The sequence below is a fragment of the Crocodylus siamensis genome, chromosome 3 (assembly GCF_052110815.1).
Source record: "Crocodylus siamensis isolate JL-2025a chromosome 3, ASM5211081v1, whole genome shotgun sequence".
Classification (NCBI taxonomy): Eukaryota; Metazoa; Chordata; order Crocodylia; family Crocodylidae; genus Crocodylus; species Crocodylus siamensis.
This window is the reverse complement of record NC_143397.1, coordinates 13370585-13389816: the sequence shown is the minus strand read 5'-3', so window position 1 is coordinate 13389816 and position 19232 is coordinate 13370585. Positions and strand designations below refer to the sequence as shown.

Sequence of the window (19232 nt, the reverse complement as noted above, 5' to 3'; positions counted from 1 at the left end):
AAAGAACCTTGCCAGCAGAGGCAAGAGCCCAACATTTCTGAAGGAAGTACTCTGACCAGTCGGCTACAAAGCCAGGGGCGTTCTTGCTTCTTCTACACCCGGCTCCATGACCCTTGCATTCGTGTCTGCCCAGTGCACACCTTCAATGGGATGGATGCATCGCGCCTTCACAAAGCCCTATGCTATACCCTGCTAGCTGGCGCATCCTACTGGGAAGAGAGAGAAAAAATTGGGTTTAAATATCCTCAGAGTGAGGGGATGTAGAGCTCCCATCTGTCCTACTCTGGCTGGATGAACTGGCTGTCAGGCAAAGGTGGGCCCCGTTACCACCGTCTTGCTTTGTTTTTGTTCAGCATCTCAGTTACTGGTGATCTCAGAAACGTGACCAAGACTTGTAAACTGCAAAGGAACAGAGTTACATGCTGGCTAGCATGAGGCCTCAATATTTCCCACAGGTGACTTTTATGGCCCTCCTCAGTTTCTGAATTGCTCTTTGGAGATACGTGCCACTTTCTTAAACGTGAATGCCAGAAGTGCTCTGAGGAGCCTGTGAAGTCCCTCCATTGGCTTTATGGGGATGCTGGATACCCAGTGATGCCTTCTGAATTCTTCTCTTGAAGTAGGTGTACAAAAATCAGACATTGCCCCACCTGTATTTTTAAGCACGTACTGAGACCATTTGAATCCTGACCTAAGTCACTGTCCCAGGGTCATACGAAGAGATGGGGACTGAATACAGATTTTCTGCATCCCAATCCAGAGACCTAATCCCAAGACTATTTCTTTCCTCCTCCTGCTCGTAGAAGCTGGTGAACACCCTGACCTCTGCCTCAGCCAAGGGAACCTGCCCTACTCTCCTTGAAGAAACAGAAGTACCCCAACGCTGTCGCGGTGTCGATTTTACTGGACTTGAGGAAACAATGAAGTCATTTGAGTGTGGCTGTAAGAACTCCTTCTCTTTCAATAAACAGCCACTTATTTTTTTGCTCATCAACATTTTAACAGCATGTTTTACAAATTAAAATACAGTTTATCTAGAGTTGAAGCTCAGAATTGCCATCACAATTACAAAACCAACACACGCTGGTCTGTTAATTAGTAAGTCTTTCTACCCAGAAACACCGTAAATCTGTTGAGACCTGCTCTTCCCCTACAAACCCCATCTCCTAGGTCTGGCTGCCTTTCCACAATGAGGCTTCCTTTAAAGTAATTATCAGACTTCACTGATAATATCCAAATATATTAATAGAGGGAGCAGTGATTACACTTCTGACATTCAGAACAGAAACATTAAATTCTAAGTACACTACTCCATATAAGTCAATCTATATGAAAAATATACATACATTAGCATGTACTAGTGATTCTCAACCTTTTGAGATTCAAGTCATGCCTGTGAAAATGCCAGTTATTAGTTTTCGCTCATTTTTTTTTACTATAGAAAAACAAAAAGAGCAATTCTTCTGGTGCAAAGAACTCAGAAGGACCACAACAGATCAGAATGGTTTCAACACTAGGGATTCCTGCATGAATCCTGCTTGCACATCTAACATTGCTAACATTACCACAGCACCCTTCAAAGGGTCTCAAGGCACGTTGGGGTGCTATGGGACCCCAGCTGAGGATCACTAGTGAATAGACATGCATACATAACATGCACATTTTAATTTTTACACCACTTCAATGGTAAATACCTATAAATTCAAAATGTTTTTCTAAGGACTGTGAGGTATAAAATTAATGAAGATACGCTGAGAATTGGAAGATTGAAGAAGATTGTGCAGCAGTGTGCAATTCAGACAATTTATCTGGAAATGTAATAGCCCCCTGAGTTTCACATTTAATTGAAGCTGAGATACAAAAAATTCGAGGGACCTTGTTACAAGAGAAATCTGCTCTTTTAAAACTGCATTTATATGGAAACCTTTACTCCTGTTCCACAAGGGAGCACTGGGTTTGCTAAGCAATGGCACTATAATAAACGGTCATAAAACCAGTCTCACTGACTATAAGAACACAGGCAGTTTTACTACACCAGAGGATCCCTCCACACTGTAGCAATATGATTTCTTGCTCTCCCTTTCTCCCTGGGCATACAGGCACACCAAGGGGAAAGATGAACAGGGACTTCTTTGTGCCTGCTTGCCATATATGCTCACTGAAGGCACAGCCACCTGGCACAATATAGAGTAGTTATCTAACTTCACTGGTGGATTAATGATGAATTAGAGTACACAGTGAGTGAGAACATATATGGCCCTGTTTTGAAGTCTTGCTCCCCACACTGTTGCTGACAAGGGAATACTACCCCAAGGAAGAAAACTCCAGTAAGGTGAAAAACTACAGATTCCCTACCAGTGATAAAAACTGCCCCAGCAAAAAGTGACAGCTGAACCCTTTGCCTCTCCTTGCAGACAAAGTGGTGATTACAGATTGGTGTGGTCTATCGGCTGTTCACAAGAGGTTTCCAACATTGCATGCATCACCAGGGACCAGCTACACCCCGCTTTCCCTGCAAGCTATATAACACAACCATACAACATGTGGGAAGAATGGGGCACTATCTTCTTTTTTCCCTGACCAGAAATGGAAGAAGAGTTGTACCATGATAATAAAGAGGTATTTGAATACATGTAAATCTACGCAGAGTAGAAACAGTGGGTTTAGGCCAGTGTTTCTCAACCTGTAGGTTACGACCCAAAAGTGGGTCCTAAGAATATATGAAACCCTAAAAGTGGATCAACCAATTTTAAACGTGGATTGTACTTTTCAGAAGAAAAATATGGAAAACTGTGGCTTTTCCCTTGCAGACTGGAAGTGTCCCAGCGTGCAACGGGTTGCTTGGGGGCCCCCACACCTCACACAGCCACCACCTGCCCCACACACTGAGGGGCTGGGGCCTGGGGGCAGGAGCAGTGGGTCGGAGCGAGGGGCACCGGGTTGGGACTGGCCAATATTTACAAATGGGCCCTGGTACAAAAAGGGCTGAGACCCACTGGTTTAGACCGGAGGTTCCCAACCACAGGGCCATGAAGGGTTGGTTGCGGGGTCATGGTACAAGCCCCCCACTCAGACCCCCGTCTGTCTGCCTGGGGGAATGGCTTCCGCTGCCAGCAGTCACATGCAGGGTTAAAGCTGGGCGGCAGGGCACCCTCGGGAGGGAGGCAGCCAGCCCCATGCACCCTGTCCCATTCCTGCTGCACCTGGAGAGGCACTGCCCATGCAGCAAGTACCAGGGCCCACGCTGGGCCAGGCAGGACCCCCAGCCCTACCTGCGGCTGGGAGTGGGAGGATGTGGGCAGGGAAATGCCCAGGGCGTGGGGAAGCAGCTCTGCTGCTTGCTCCTTGGGAAGGCAGCGGAGCCCCAGCTGGGTCTCCCCAGGCCACCACCTGTGCGTTCACCTCTCCTGCAGGGTCCCCCGCTGTCCGCAGCTGCGACGCCCTAACCCGCACGCGAGTACACGTTTAAATATTTACAAATGTAAATATGTAAATTAGATTGTTTCTATACCCAATCAGCCAAAATTCTTTGAGTGAGTTTGCCCCGATCTGCAGTTTAAAAAAAGGTTGAGAACCACTGGTTTAAACTACTGGGCGAGAGTTTCCAGGTAGGCAGTCAAATTCCTAGAAGAGCAAGAAACCTCATAACAGAGTCTCCTCGAGTCCTGGATGACCTCCCTGAGTGGAGAGCGGGCTTGAGTAAAGGAACCCAGGGCACCGATGCACAGGCTCCAACGGGATCCGATTCGAATCACAACGCTCCAGCGTTTCACATCTTTAGCATCTCTGCATTGCAAAACAGTGCGGGGGCACTTTAATTAAAGCTCATTCAATGAGCTTTAAAGTGCCCCAATGACATTTTGAAACGGGATGCTGAATACACAAGATGCTGGGGGCGTTTTAATTAGAGTGGCTCCCCTGAGCTTTTCCCTCCACCCTGAAGCACGTGTAAAAATGCCCCCGGTGCTGGAGCTTGTCACTGGAAAGACTAGGCCAAGACCAAGCCAGACTGTCTTCAGATTGTAATGCAAGACATCCCTTAGAAAAGCTTTTTCCTAGGAGTAATAATGTGCTCCCATGTATACATGCACCCTAGGGACGAAGGAGCTGATTGGGAAGACCTTTTTCATCTAGGTTTCTAACATTTATGGTTTGTTCTAATTTTGCCTGTTGCCAGTAAAATAAGTCAACAAACTCCGAAGATTCAATGGTTACGACGGCCTTCCAGCTCTGATCGGTTAGGTGCCTTCTCTCCTTTTTCAAATCCTGCCTCAAAAATTACTTTAAACAATCCCTAAGCACCTTCCCTCTCTTTTCAATAAATTTTTCACCAGCCTGAGCCTCAAAGCTTGCCCAAGGAGTCATCCTGCATTTGCTTCCAACCAGCCAAATGTTTTGAATTCAACTAAAAAGTCTGGTGTATATTCATGGTGGTACATGAAGACTGTTTAATTAGAGTAGGCAGGTTTTTTGACAAAATGCACTTTGGACTGCCTCAGAGACTGTGTATGAACTTTGTGAACAGTTTCAGCCAAAAGAAAAAAAAGAGAGAAAATCTCATAATTGTTTCCCAAATGAATTATTTTTATTTTCCGAGCTGGACCCACAAGAAGACTTCTGCATAATTCCTAAAGCAGTTATGGGAATAGAGGTGCTCTTCCCCCCTACAAATAGCCAAGGAGGTAGGGTGCTTATGAGGCAGGTGAGTGGTCTGGATTTAAATCCTATCTTTGTCTGGTCTGGGCTAGGAGCTTAGACCTGAATCTCCTGTGTCTCAGATGAATGTCCTACTTAATGGTTATCAGATACATCCCTGCTGCTTCCTATTTGGTTTTGAGAGGCATAAGTTTTCATAGGTGACAGCCTGCTTTGTCGGATTAATTAGAAATCAGATATAACCCTGATAAAACAGATGAAACCTAGCATTGGACAAGGCAGGCTGCCTCCTAAGAAAGCTCATTCTCTAACATGCTGCCCTGCCCTGCCTTCTACCTGGCTTCAGACTGACATGGCTAACTACCTCTTTCTGTTTGGTTTTGGGAATAGTCCCTTAGGGCATCCAGCAACCTTTTGTTTCCAAATTTCCTCTGCGCTGATTAACAACGGCTTATCCACGCCACAAATTGAGCAGTGCCATTATCTTTGGGTCAAACATTTCATTTGACACGATTTTAAACTTGAACATTTCTTTTCCCTGATCCAATGGAAGTAAATTTGGCTTTGGCTTTGACTTTTCAGTTCAGCCATGATGGAGGCAAAAAAGAAATCACTTATTGGCACAGCTCTGTTTTTAACAGCAACATATAATTAAATCATTGGTAGACCCATGTTACCAATGTGATAGTCATGGTCACAGAGCCTGCTCCCATTTTGCTTTACCTTTTCCAAGGTCAGCTTTCCCCTTGAGTCGAAACAATACAAGCATGGCTGACATGAAGCAAAAAAAAAAAAAAAAAAAAGTCAAAAAAAATCATGGCTTACTCAGTGCTGGAGAATTAAGTTTCCTTTGCAAGAGAAAAAGCCTCCTTGGTGACCTCTGAGTCCTCCTTTTCATTAGACAGCAGCAGTAATTCTTTCAGCCTGGCCCACCCCAGTACCAATGTCATTATTGCCTCTCTGCTAGGTTCACTCCCTCCTTCATCCAACCTAGCACAAGCATAAACAGCTAAGGAAGGTGCTAATATGCTTTTATGGTGGGGAGAGGGGGAAGGAAGGGAGCTACAGAGAGGAAGCATTGCTGGGGAAAGGCAAGAGACTTTCCTACCACAACTATCACACAATGATCCCCTTCCTTTTGCTCACTCCCTTGGTGACCTTTGGCAGCGTCTGTCAAAGCCATAAGAGAAAAGGGGGGAAAAAAGGGAGATGTAGGATAAGAAGCAAGAGGAGCTGAAAGGACTGAATAGGACAGAGATCTCATTTTGCCTTGGAGAATGATTTATAATGAAAAAGCCCAAGATTAAAAGAACTGGGTGGACGGGAGGCAGAAGAACATCCAAGGGCACATGGATTTGACAGGAGAGAGAAGAATTGTTTGAGGTGCTCCAAGGGAGGAAACTCTGAGCAATGGGATGATATTGTACAAAGGAAAATGAATGTGACCATCAGGAGGAAAATGAAGTCTGGTGGAGCGATCCATCAGGCCATGACTATATCTCCACAAGAGAATAGGGGAATGCCCATAGCCTTGCAATGTTCAAAACTGAGAAAACACATGACTGGAAGGCCCAACAGCTACCAGGGATATCTGTGATGCTTTCTAGGGATTTTAGACATATGATGAGTGTCTAAATCCCTCTCTCAGCTTTGAAACCATCAGCCATATTTTTCTTTTTAAAATCCATGAAAAAACAGAGATCCCACACCCAACAGCTTTCCTCAGTTCTCCAGGAGTGCCCCTTCCCTGTGATACCCAGACAAGGCGACTCTTATGCCCTTGACTCCAGAGTGCCACAGTGTCCGTGAAACACAACTGCCTTGTCACTTCGGCCACATTCAACCCAACCTCCTGAGCCCACCCCTACACAGATGCAGCTGTGTAGGATCAGGTCTTGTGGCAGGCAAACATCTGTTTTAGCTCATTTTCCAACCAAAAAAAAAGGCATCACTTCTTTGGCACTCTAATATTCATCACGGACAAATGTGTATTAAGGGGAAACCGTCGAGTACAAGTAGGTGAGTCCTTGAGCCTGGGTTTTATGTGGTAAATGGGCTAAAATAGGGTGAAAGAGTTTTAGAAACCCCATGACCTTTAAGCAGGTGCTTAGCTTCAGTGCAGACTACTGCCCTTTGCTGGACTGAAACCAAGGTGCTCAACTGAGGGTACATCTATGTAGTGATGAGCTACGTCACCATACGGCGTGCTACGGCGATGTCACGACCATGTGCGTCTAGACGGGATCGCCAGCTACGTTGCTGTAGTGGTGAAATCTAATCATGCGCCATGCGCACAACACACTAACCGCCCATATTGCACTGTGTTTAGTGCAAGCATGGCGACATGTAGATGCACCCTGAATGTCATAAGCTAGTGGAGATTTTCCTTTAACCGCCTGGCTTGTTGGAGCAGGTGGATCTGAATTTTAACCCAGCTCCACGTGGCTGTGGTGTGCAGCACAGAGAGAGCCAAGCGGTGCTAGGCCCTTGAGGATTTATCATTGAGCTAGAAGTTCTCCCACAAAGCTTAACTTTCAACGAGAGCAAGAGCAAACCTTTGCTCCACAAGTGCTAGAAGCCCAAATACAACAGCACTGGCTCAGTGAAGAAGAAACGCATGGGAAGAAACGGTACTAGGTTCACTTGTCCAAGTGGAAGAAAATGCAATAAGTAAGAAAGCATGGAAAGTGATGGTGACTTAAAACATTTTGCCAGCTGCAGTAATTGAGGCTCCAATCTGTGAGACCGGCTGCGTGGGTGCTCTCAGCACCACCCCACCTGGAATCCATTGCCAGAAACACCTTCACAGAGACCTGGAACAAGCCCAGCGTCCCCCAGGGGAAGGAGCGATGTCCTCTGCAGCACCAGATCCCGCCGGCATGGAAGTGCACAAGCGTACCTCTGCAGACGGGGCTCAGGTTGTGGGCTCCTAAGAGTCTGGGGTAGGAAAGACAAGCTGCCTTTCATGGCCTTGCATGCTCCTGACCCAGCAGATCTCTGTCAAGACTTCAGATCAGTACTCACCCCTGAGGAGACCCATCTACAGCTGATACTCAACAGCTCAAGGGGACTGAGATGAAAGGCAGCAAGAGCCACAGTAAGTACAACCGGGCTGCTGCCCAGACAGGATTGCTGTAGCCTTCATAGCTCTAGGGGAGCCCAGTACTTAGTGGGGTGGGGGAGAGAGCAGGGGGAGCCTTGTGCACCTCTCAGGAGACATGGGAAGGGATTTTCCTTATGGAACAGGGTGCCCTTCTGTCCCTGGCTGAAAAGGGCCATGCTAATGTCCTCAAGTTGTCACCTGCATTGCAACCAAGACTATTTCCCTGTGATTGGTTTCATTCTAGTGATTAATTTAGAGCTGCGCCTTATCACAGATGATGAATAGCTGATCCTGTTCTCTTGGGCTGGTTCTGAGAGACAAGATTATCTGTCTGTGTTAAAACAGCCTAAAGCTAGATGTCTAGATGCCATAAAGCAGAGACACTGCAACACAAGGTTAAAAAACCCGCCTTTTAGCGTCAGCCCCGGAGCCAACGTTTTAGGGTTTGAAAACAGTGGAGCCAGTGTGGCTGCTGCCAGTTGGAAATATCAGGCCTTGTTCCCTAACAAACAAAACTACTTCAGTAGTCTGGTCCAGGAATGGAGGCGGAGAAAATAAGCAAATCTCTGCATATCTTCTTTTTATATTTATTCAGAGAGCTTTTTCATGAATCCTTCCTGGAGCAGGAATCAGATACTTCGGATAAATGTTCTCGCTTAGCCAAATTATTTTAAATTCACCGTTGCTGAATCCACCTGAATTTAAATCCAGGCATAGGGAGGGAATGGTGAGAAGGCTGAGAAGAAGAGCATGAAAAACAGGATGGCAGGACTCCTCGATTCTCCGAGACCGTGTCAGTGACTCACGGTGTAAATGTTGATACACCACTTAAACTTCTCAGTGCCTCAGTTTACTCACCTCTCCATCCCTGCTTTATAGCATATTTTGGCACTCGGAGGTACAAGTTGCTATCTATATGCAAAACAACAGCTCTTAGCTCTTTTCTCTCTCTTTTGTATGTGGGGTTTGAGCCGAATTTATTTTGCTGCCTGTTCCTTAGCACCACTGTCTTGCGGTGTTACAGAGGCACTGCTGACAAATTGCAATTCCCAGCCCTGCCGGGCTTATGAGGAGATTGCTTTTCCTCAAAATGACTTCTACACGCAGCAGAAGAAGTGGAGAGATCCTTCCAAAGTGGCTTGGTTGTTCTCATTCTTCTTAATGTTTTGAGTGTGTTTTAATACTTTAGGGGTGTAGGTTGTGGCCGTGTTGGTCACACACAACAATTTCACTTTTGATAATCAACACTTCCTCCAGATGATGGGAACAGCTATGGGCACCAAAATGCCCCACAGTGTGCCAACCTTTTTATGACCCGCTTGGAAGAAGACTTCCTCAAGAACTGCACCATCAAACCCTTGTTATATTTAAGATATATTGATGACATCTTCATCATTTGGACTGAAAACCTGCAATCTCTGATTGAGGTCCATCAGAAATTTGACAATCACCATCCCTCCATCCAACTTTCTCTAGAGTACTCCAGCACCAACATCTCCTTTTCAGACACGATGATCAGTACCCAGAATGATGAAATGCAGACCACGTTGTACAAGAAACCCACAGACCAACATACATATCTGCACAGAACCAGCAATCACCCTAAACACACCAAAAAAGCTGTGATATACAGCCAAGCCCTCAGATATCACTGAATTTGCACCGGGGAGAACACCCGGGATTGCCACCTCACCAATCTTAAAAAGGCTTTCACCCAACAAGGACACTCCTCCAGAGAGACAGATCGCACGGTTGAAAGAGCCACCCGGATACCATGTGAAGAACTGCTGCTGTACAGAAGAAAACCCCCCAGAAATCGCACACCGCTGGTTATGACCTATCACCCTTCCCTTGAACCTGTACGGAAAATCCTCAAACACTTGCAACCCACAGTAGAAAGAGACCCTGCTCTTAAAAAGATCTTCCCAGAGCCACCCATCCTAGCCTTCAAACAAGCACCGAACCTCGCTAACCTCATCACCAGAAGCAAACTTCCTCAAGCCCAGAACACACCGAGAGGATCCAGACCGCGCCATGACAAGAAATGCAAAACCTGCCAACACATCTCCACCACCCCACAATCACGACACCCCACAGCAGAGCCGTCAGCACCCCTGCATCCTACAGCTGCACCTCCAGAAATGTCATGTATCTCATCCAGTGCACCAAATGCCCTGATGGAAAATACGTAGGAGAGACCAAACTACAACTGCGCACCCGAATGAACGCACACCGGAAACCCATCAAAGGCAGGAATACCCAATGACCGCGGGGGGGGCACATTGCTCCCAAGAAAACCACGCTCTCTCCAACCTCTCAGTCCTGATCCTCAAAGGGAACTTACACAACGCTTCCCAGCGACGAGCCTATGAACTCCACTTCATCAACCTCCTGGATACCAAAACTCATGGACTAAATATAGACATTGCATTTATGACACATCGTAACCTGCCTGACATCTGACTCCCCAGGTATCTCTCCACTATTCATCCCCTTTCTCTCCCCCCGCACCTGTCTCTCACCCGTTGACTCCTCAATCTACATTTCCACTGACTACCTGTCTTGCATGCAGCCCAGCCCAGCCTCTGGCTTCTTTACTTTTCATCCCATCCAGGAAGAGCCACACCGACTGCTGAAACTTCCTTAGCCTGACAAAGGGTTTTGAACCCGAAAGCTTGCTTAATAATTGTTTTCCAACTATTTAAGTTAGTCTAATAAAAGATATCAGATTCACGCAAAGAACCTTGTCTGCCTTAATACTTTAGCTTACTCTTCTACATCTGACAGCCAGGTTTCTTCCCAGCAACTTCAGGGTAAGGATCCCACCAGGATTTCAGTTACCTACATGAGTCGCTGAAGGATAGGGACACATGAAGGAGTCACTGGGAGCTAAAAGGGGGCACTTCTTCACAGCATGGCAGCTGCTCCACAGTAACTGCCCATATGCATGTTCTTACCCCGTGGTAAGAGGATGCTAACCCTTAGTAGCTTACTTCTCCTTCAGCAAACAACTGGGCTAATTTTCATTACGGGTAAGCGCATGCATATGGGCAGTTAGTGTGGAGAAGCTGAAGAAGAGTAAAACTTGCCCTCCTCTACCTTGTGCTAATTTACTTGTGTGCCTGTGCCCTGAATCAACTCCACCTCATTTGGAGTCAGTAGGCCATACGGCCTAGTGGAAAGGGCAATGGGGCCAGTCATGAGCCGTGGGATCTGGCCCCACCCCACCCCTCCCACAATCCAGCTGCATGACCTTGGGCAAGCCACTTTGCACAAGTGTATCTGCTTCCGCTCCTGGTCTCTCCCTATTTGGCTGTTTTGTTTGTAAATCCTCCAGGCCAGGGATGGTCTTGTCTGGAGAACCGTGCATGTTTATGCTGTTCCTCCAGACAGCGGGGTGTCTGGATGTTACCTTGGCATGCACAATAACAGTGCAGTGCCTGACTCTTGCCTCCCTGGACTCTGCCCTCAGTGGGACATTTCTGTAGGTGCTATTTTGCAAGGTTTGGAATTGGGCTGTCATAACCATATTTTTCTGGCTTTCTTCTTCTTTCAATGGTTTTGAAATACTGAATTCTGCAAATCCAACCTGAGGGTTGGGGGCATGGAGCGCTGAGCTCTCATCTAGAAGAGATTCATAGCATCATAACAAGTTAGGGTTGGAAGGGACCTCAGGAGATCACATCTAGTCCAACCCCCTGCTCAAAGTAAGACCATCCCCAACTATTTCATCCCAGCCAGGGCTTTGCCTAGCCTGGTCTTAAAAACCTTCAAGGATGGAGATTGCACCATCTCTCTGGGTAACCTGTTCCAGTGTTTTACTACCCTCCTAGTGAGAAAGCTTTTCCTAATATCCAACTTAAATTTCCCTTGCTGCAACTTGAGCCCATTGCTCCTTGCTCTGTTGTCTGCCACCACTGAGAACAGTCCAGCTCCATCCTCTTCTGAACCCCGCTTCAGGGAGTTGAAGGCTGCTATTAAATCCTCTTCCAGTCTTCTCTTGTCTAGACTAAATAAGCCCAGTTCCTTCAGCCTCTCCTCAGAAGTCATGTGCCCAAGCCCCCTGTTTTTGTTGCCCTCTCATTTGGAAAAATGGGAATGAGGGTAGAAAGATCAAAATGTGCTTGTAGACCTTTCCAAACACACGTTCAGAGGTGATGACAGATGGGAAGGAATAACACACGTTACCCACAGAATCCCAACTCAACAGCCTAGAACATGCATGGGCGAAAAAGTGAGGCATTACCTCCCTGAGGCAGGTATAAATGGGACAGACAAGGACCCGGAAGGGCTCCCCAGTGCTGCTCCTCATGGTGCCGAAGACTTCGCAGAGAAAGGTGATGAACCCCAGCCAGCGCTCCACGTCCCGTTGCTGCAGCTCCTCCCGCATTGTGAAATCCTTCTGTAAGAGGGACAGACAACAGACGGCATCAGCAAAACCACACCGTCATGGAAGAGAGCACAGCTGTCTGGGGAGAGAATTAAGAAAAGAGGAAATGGAAACTATGGGCGGAGGAGACAGACTGTCTCTTTAGTAATGAACAAGGAGATTACCCAATGCAAGGGCAGAGGCTGAAATTTCAACACAAAAAGGCCTCGCAGAACAGGTACTGTGGAAATAGTGTCAGTGACCGCAATGTTTGCCACAATGTAATAGAAACTGCTTCCCCTTTGGCCTTTATTCCTTCTGTGATGTATGGGAGCAGTCATTTCAGCTTGTACAACAAAGCCCTGGCAAATGCAAAGGGCATGCGAGCCGCACCAAGAGCGCTCGCTACGTGGGGCTCTCCAGCTTAATAGAGCTCAAGTCACTCACACATGCGCAGTCTGCCCAGGCCTCTCTCAAGGTTATTGCCTTGTGAACAGGACAGTCCATGTAGTCCTTCTGCGGTGCCTCTACATGGCTGCTGCAAGTGCCCCCCGGGGGCCCTCTAAATTACAGAGGGGCTGGCGGGGTGCCCAATGAGACAGGGATCAAGGGAGTGCAATGCGGGCACTAAAAGAGTGCCCTAGGATGGCATCCAGGAGCTATGACAAGGCCAAAGGCATAACAAGTTATCTGTGTCCCCACAGGCCCAGAGAAGACAAAACTAGTGGATGCCAAAAAGTGAGGCCACTAAGAAAATAAAAGCATGAGAGGCAAGAGCAAAAAGAAAAGCAGAACTCCAGTAAAAACTTCATTCATTTTTAAGCAGGGAGGTTGGTGTTTGAGTGGGACAATATACAGTTATAAACTATGATGGCAAGTGTATACAGCGCTTAGAGTTATGGGTGTTTCCCTCTATGATGGCACACAGCTCATTTCAAGAAGTACCACTTCAGTTTGCTTATCTCCCTTCTTAAGTCCCCTTTCTTGTGGTTGTGAGTCATAAATGGAGGGGGAAATTGCAGAACCAGTTTAAAAACCTATGAAGGAGTACAGTAATTGAATTTATTATCTTTACCTAGCTTATTCCTATGGGTGGAGACAAAGGAGGGATACACTGTTGCATCTAATGTCTTAAGCCTGGATATAGACGGCTGTGCAGGGCTAGGCAAAGAAATTACACAGAACCCAGTATAAGTGATTGGAAACCGGTTCAAATTTGTAACGTAACAGAAGTTCACTGCACATAAACCACTTTCAAAATGGCCAAAATCAATTTAAGATAAACCTGGATGGATGTCGTATCAGACCTAGCTGGTTTAGATCAAATCGGTTTACTGAACTTGCGTCCCAGATCCCCTCCAGATTCAAATTAACTCACAGTCCCCCAGCATCCCAAGATGCTTTGCACTGCCTCTGCAACCCCCCTCTTGCAGGGTATGGGGGCTAGCCTTGGCCTAAGCTGTCTGCCCCAGCTGAGCAAGGAGGCATGCTAGTGCCCCCCAGCTTCTGGGCTGGGCCACTGCAGGCAGGTGGCTGCATGTCTGGAATCAAAAGTGAATGTCTGTTCACCTGCTTATTGGTTCAATCTACACAGCTTAGACTAATCTTATATAAAGGGAAGAAAAATATTTGCACAAACAAGAACAATGTAAAATAACTGAACCAAAAATTTCCTCTTTAGCCTCACATCCATCAGACACCTGCCCAATTGTCTTTGCAAATCTGAAATCAACCTGGAGACAAACACGGAGGGACTTTTAGATTCCTTGCAAGAAATTTCCAAAGTTCCTTCCTTCATTTTGCAAGCAGGTCCCTGAGACGGTTGGCTGGGGGGGCGGGGGAGTCTAGCTATTCAAAATGCCTGACAGGGGCACTTTCATTCCCACAATACAATAAAGAAAAACATCTTAACACCTTGTGCCCTGCTTTGAAGCAAACAACTGAACTACAGACAACTTTCTGCTGATTCCAGGTCACTTTTACGTACATGGCACCTGACTGTGTGAAAGAAACTGCCATCCGTTCCTTGGAGGCTATCTCTTGATGGTGACTGCATGGCTTGGTGTGTAGTTTTCAAGCAGCTTGCAAAGCAAATCAAATCAATTTGGACAATGATTTCATCCCAACGGTTGAGCAATTTAAAAATTCTACACGTCAGTGTATGGACTCGGTCCCGGGGCACCTGAATGTAAAACGTCACTTGCTTGATGCATGAGGTTCTCCTGCAAGTGTCCGCGCCCAGGGTGATGACCTCCTTGGTCCTTAGGCTCACTGCAAAGCACATCCCTGTGGTGGAGGGGTGTCAAGATGAGCTGCAAGGAGCTGTGCTAAGGAACAGCACTGCTCTGCTTAGCCTGAACTCCTGCTAGGGCTACTTGAGCCGTGCCCTCTCCTCACATAGCGTGTGGCTTGCACTAGCCGTGGGGGTCCCTCCGCTTCCCCCCTCTACTGTGAATCCCTCTCCTGCAGTGCAGAGAGCTTCCCTTCATTTTCTTCCTCTCTGTGCATAGCCACGCAGGCCTGCAAGCCCTTGCACATTCTCTCCCCAATTCCCAATGTCTTCCCCTCCTCCCGAATCCTTAGGCTCCCATATAAACCCCAGTTTCCTGACTGAAAATGCTTGCTGACGCACTGCTATTTCCTGCGCGGGACCACATCAATACACTCTGAAAGCCATTCAATGTCTCCAGGTTTCCAAGGCATTCTGGGAAATTCTTTGCTGCTGGGGATAACCACATGAACTCTGGCACTGAGAGTTAGACAGAGAAGCCAAAAACAGCTCTGTGCAAGCAAATGGGAGGGAAAAAGCCATGTATACATAGATATCCCCTGTGGGTTTGCTTTGAGATGCAGTGGGTCCATACACAAACTCTGTTCTGTATTTTTTAAACTTCTTAAGTAGGCAGTCCCTCTATCAACCCTAAAAAACCTATCATAAAAAAGCCAGGCTGGGATACCTTACAGTTTAAATAAGAAATTCTGGGAGATTTATGTCTTGATCATGTCCGGAGAGATGGGTTTGTTGCCAGCCCAAACACTCCAAGGAGAAAATACACCTTTCCTTATTTACTGCTGGCAAAGATCGGCCATTTGCAGTAAGTAATTCATGGTACGTTGCGGGGAAGCTGCCGTGAGGCTTCGGATGCAGGTCTGGAAGTGTGCTGAGAACACTTAACTGGCATCGCACCAGCCTCCCTTCCTTTCAGTGCCTGCTGAAAACGTGTCCCTTTCAGCAAAGCCTTTTGGAGAAAACCCATTTTTAAAAATATAAATGCCCAGCCTGCTCTGACACTCGACTGTAGGGAACTGAACCACAAAACTGGGCACTTTTCAGGGATTAAAAAAAGGCAAAACATCTCTTCCTCTTTATCAGGAGCGTGGAACTCATTCTGACCCGTGACTAATGGGCGGAGAAGTTACTGAATCCTAGTCAGACTAGGAATATCTGAACAAAGACCGTGCCAGGGTGTGTGGGTGAGAGATGTGGGTAGAGTCTGAACTGGGACTCAGATTTGGATCCTATGCCAGCTCCGCTGAGTGATCTTGGGCAAACAACTGCTCCGTTCCGTGCCTCAGTTTCCCCACCTGTTTTTTGCATGTGAACTGGAAACACAGAGAGACCCCAGCAGACCTAACGGACCAGTGTTGCAGACCCAGGTTCAAGCCTTTGCTTCATTATTCTCCCACAACCCAGGTGAGTTCCTTATCCCTGATTTATGGGCCAGCCTGGGTTGTGGCTCTTTCAGCCTCATGTTGGAGCTGTTCCTTGAGTCCGTCACTAAATATCCACCAAAGCAGGTACCTGAACTTTCTCAGAACTTTCTCATTTTAACCAGGTATGGACCTGAGAAATCCTTCTCAACAAATATTTGGTCAGAACCACCACATTCCCACAGCAAATTAGCATTTGCTGCTGAAAACACATTTTGTCCAACAATGCTGATGTCCCTTGTAAAACACGGGAAGGAACTTTCATCCAGTCCGGGCTCCTGCTCGGGGCGGGATCAATCACTTCCAGCCCTGGTTTCCTATGATCCCTATCCGAACTATCCCAGTCAAGTATCTGGGCCTCCTAATGAAAATTTCCAGGGATAGAGATTTCACAGCTTTTTTAGGCAGTCTGTTCCAATGCTTGACCACCTTATGTTCAGAAAAGGCACCTATGCATGAGCAGTGAGGCTGCTCTGACGCACTGTAATTCCAGTGCGTTGGAGCCGACACAATTCATCGAGTCTGCTGGCGTGTGGTAATTACTGCGCTCCAGCAGGATACAGCGTCTCATGTCTCAGTCTCAGTGTCCCCACACTGAAAAATGGCAGCAGCGGTGCTTTAACTAAAACACCTTTCACACCATTTTTCAGCATGGAGATGCTGATACACAAGACTCTCCGGGTGCTTTAATTAGAGTGGCTCCTGGAGCTGCTCTAATTAAAGGCCTCCTCCCCGTCACTCCTGAAGCATGTGTATAAATGCCCCCAATTCTTCCTAATCTCCAACATAAATTTCCTCTGCTGCAGTTGGAAGCCTTTGCTCCCCATCCTGCCACCTAACGCTAAAGAGAAAAGTCTATCGCCGTCTTGTTTTTAATCACCCTTCAGGTATTTGAAGGCTAGTTAGTAATTTCTATTTACTAACTACGTAGCAGTTACTATAGCATTCAGTGAACAAGGGAAATAAGAAAGGAAAAAAATATTCAGGAGGATTTTTAAGTCCATTTGTACATCTATCCCTTGTTACTTTGGGAGATGCATTGTGTGACTTCTGCAAGTGCTGACTTGAATATCTGGCCTGGAAAGTGTAATTATTAGTGTGCAGAATCAAAACACCATTTAGACGAAGCTTCTCTGGGAGCTGTTTTACATTTAGAGGATGAGGTTCAGTCCTGCCTGTTCTACATTGCTGGAACCAGACTCCCATAACTTGGTTAGGATTGTAGCGTTTGTATAGTCTATTAACATTAACTTGGGCTCCAGTTCCACCAATGTACTAACCGGCATGCCTCAACCCCACCCTCCACCAAACAGTCATGCACTCGGGCTTAATAGGCATCTCTTGCTCTGTAGAAGAGTAAAAGAAGTGGTGGCGGGATTGGAAGGTGCACACGATGCATGCAAGGACCATGCTGGGTTGCATCAAGAGTACAACTAAGGTATGGACAAAGTGGTTAATGCCTTAGAGACATAAATTAAGCTAATAAATCAAGCCCAAGGAGATTACAACCTACACAAAAAGCCACACTCAGGTGAAAAAGCACCAAGAGGACTCAGGAAACGGAAATAATTCTGACTGTTTTTAATTTAAAAAGATATATATGTTAGCTGGGAAAGATCGTGTATGGATTTTGCGTAGGGTTCGCTGGAGGAGGCCCAGGACGTGGGCCTGATCTGAAGTTCACTTAAGTCACTGGGAGTTTTTTCCACTGATTTCTGTGGGCTGTGGACTGAAACTGACTGGAGAAGGTGAGAGTGATGGGATGGAAAGAAAGGTCATTTTCAGAAGCAAGCAGGAAAACTTGGGCCAAACAAAGACCCTGTGCAGCCAGGAGAACCTCTGTCTCAGAAAAGCAGCTGGAGGCTTTTCCATAACCAGGTGCTGGCAAAGCTGCACATCACACTGCTCGAACCCCGGGATCTATCACTTTCCCAGACTAGCCAACATCCCCACAAAAGCAAGTCCCTCATTCCAGGGGATGAACAGAGCCTCACTGCATCAGGCCGGGTCATTTGTTTCCCACCCGTTAGATCACTTGTCGACATTTCGGGCTGCCCCCCTTGGACCACAACTGGCCAACACTCACACATATCTGGATCCCGGCCACTCTCCAAACCACAATCCACACTGCAAACAGCTGCTGCAGAAACGCTAGAATTAGAGCTAATGTGCTAAGTCAGTGGCTACCTTTTCCAGCTGTTCTGTTATTCTAATAGAAGCATCCCTGCTGACAGAGGTAAAGCAGCCATTACAAAATACCTTGCTGTGTTTTCATATTGATTTTTTCCCCCCTATACCTTTGCTTTTGGGGAGGGAAGTTCCATTGGGACCGTGGCTGTATCTTCCTGTAAGCTCTGTCCAGGGCTAGGTATGCTGCTGGCACACAAATAAATGCAACTGTTTAGAGCTCAAATAGCACTTCTCTTGTGAGCACATTAGAAACATTAACTAATTCACCATGTGAATAACTCCTAGTACTGGTCTACTGAAGGACTCTTTCTTCAGCATCTTCATAGTCTAAATCAAGAATACAAACAGCGCCTGAGAGCTGCCGGAAGGAGGGAAACGAGGCAGATTCTATCAGACCCAGTGGGATGCACTTTTTGACCAAGAATGTCGTAAATGCCATGCGAACAATACTCCGGCTTACTTTGTTGGCTCAGTAAAGGCCAAATATCACATGTACTGGATTTACACTGTGTGTGTATGGGATAAGCTGGGATAGTTCAGTGGGATAAGCTGGGATAGCCCAGGCTAACTACCTGAGTATTTACTTGGCTTCCCAGGGGTGTGTTTCCAGCCTGGGCTCAGTGAGATCTGGGACACTGGTTATTCTATAGCCAGTCCGCGAGAGAGCTAGTTTAACCTAGCCCGGGATAGCTTTCCCAAGATGCAGTTGCTAAAGCATATGAATGCCATGCTTTGTGCCTCTAGCAGAGGAGGGACCATTCTTGCAGGCATTCTTATATGTCCTTTACAAGGTTAAATACAGACATTTACTGTGCAGTTGCTGAATTAACTGCGCAGTAAACGTCTCAGTGTCTACCTGCACATCCCTATTAGGGTGCAGGAAACTAATAAATGTTGTAGGAGGGTAGGACTTGTAAATATATGTACAATCCTGCTCTGGAGTTTTTTCATGCACAACAATGCATGTGTAGATGCTGACAGGGCTGGCTGGGGCATGAAGCTGCTTCAGTGCAGGGGCTGCCTGCTGGCCTGAAGCACCTTTGTCCCCCAGCCAGCCCCTCTGCAGCACACTGAGCCCAGTCGGAGCAGCACCAGGCCGACAGGCTGATCTCCTGGACCCCCTGCCAGCCTGGGCTGCTGTGACCTGGCTCAATGTACTGTGCTTTGGGTGTACATGTACACTGTGCACCAAAGGCCTTCCCC

General features: G+C 46.9%; 1 protein-coding gene and 1 pseudogene across 6 annotated transcripts in view; one reads left to right on the top strand and one right to left on the bottom strand.

Annotated features, from left to right (window-relative positions):
* Positions 1 to 19232, bottom strand: part of CTIF (cap binding complex dependent translation initiation factor) — a 331892-nt gene that overhangs the window by 32640 nt on the left and 280020 nt on the right. For all 6 annotated transcript variants that reach the window (XM_090037762.1, XM_090037761.1, XM_090037763.1 and 3 more), the window contains one exon: positions 12006 to 12161. In XM_090037762.1, coding sequence (XP_089893888.1) covers positions 12006 to 12161 — 156 coding nt within the window. The remainder of the gene's footprint in view (positions 1 to 12005; positions 12162 to 19232) is intronic.
* LOC149867996 (uncharacterized) lies at positions 7506 to 10222 on the top strand (annotated as a pseudogene).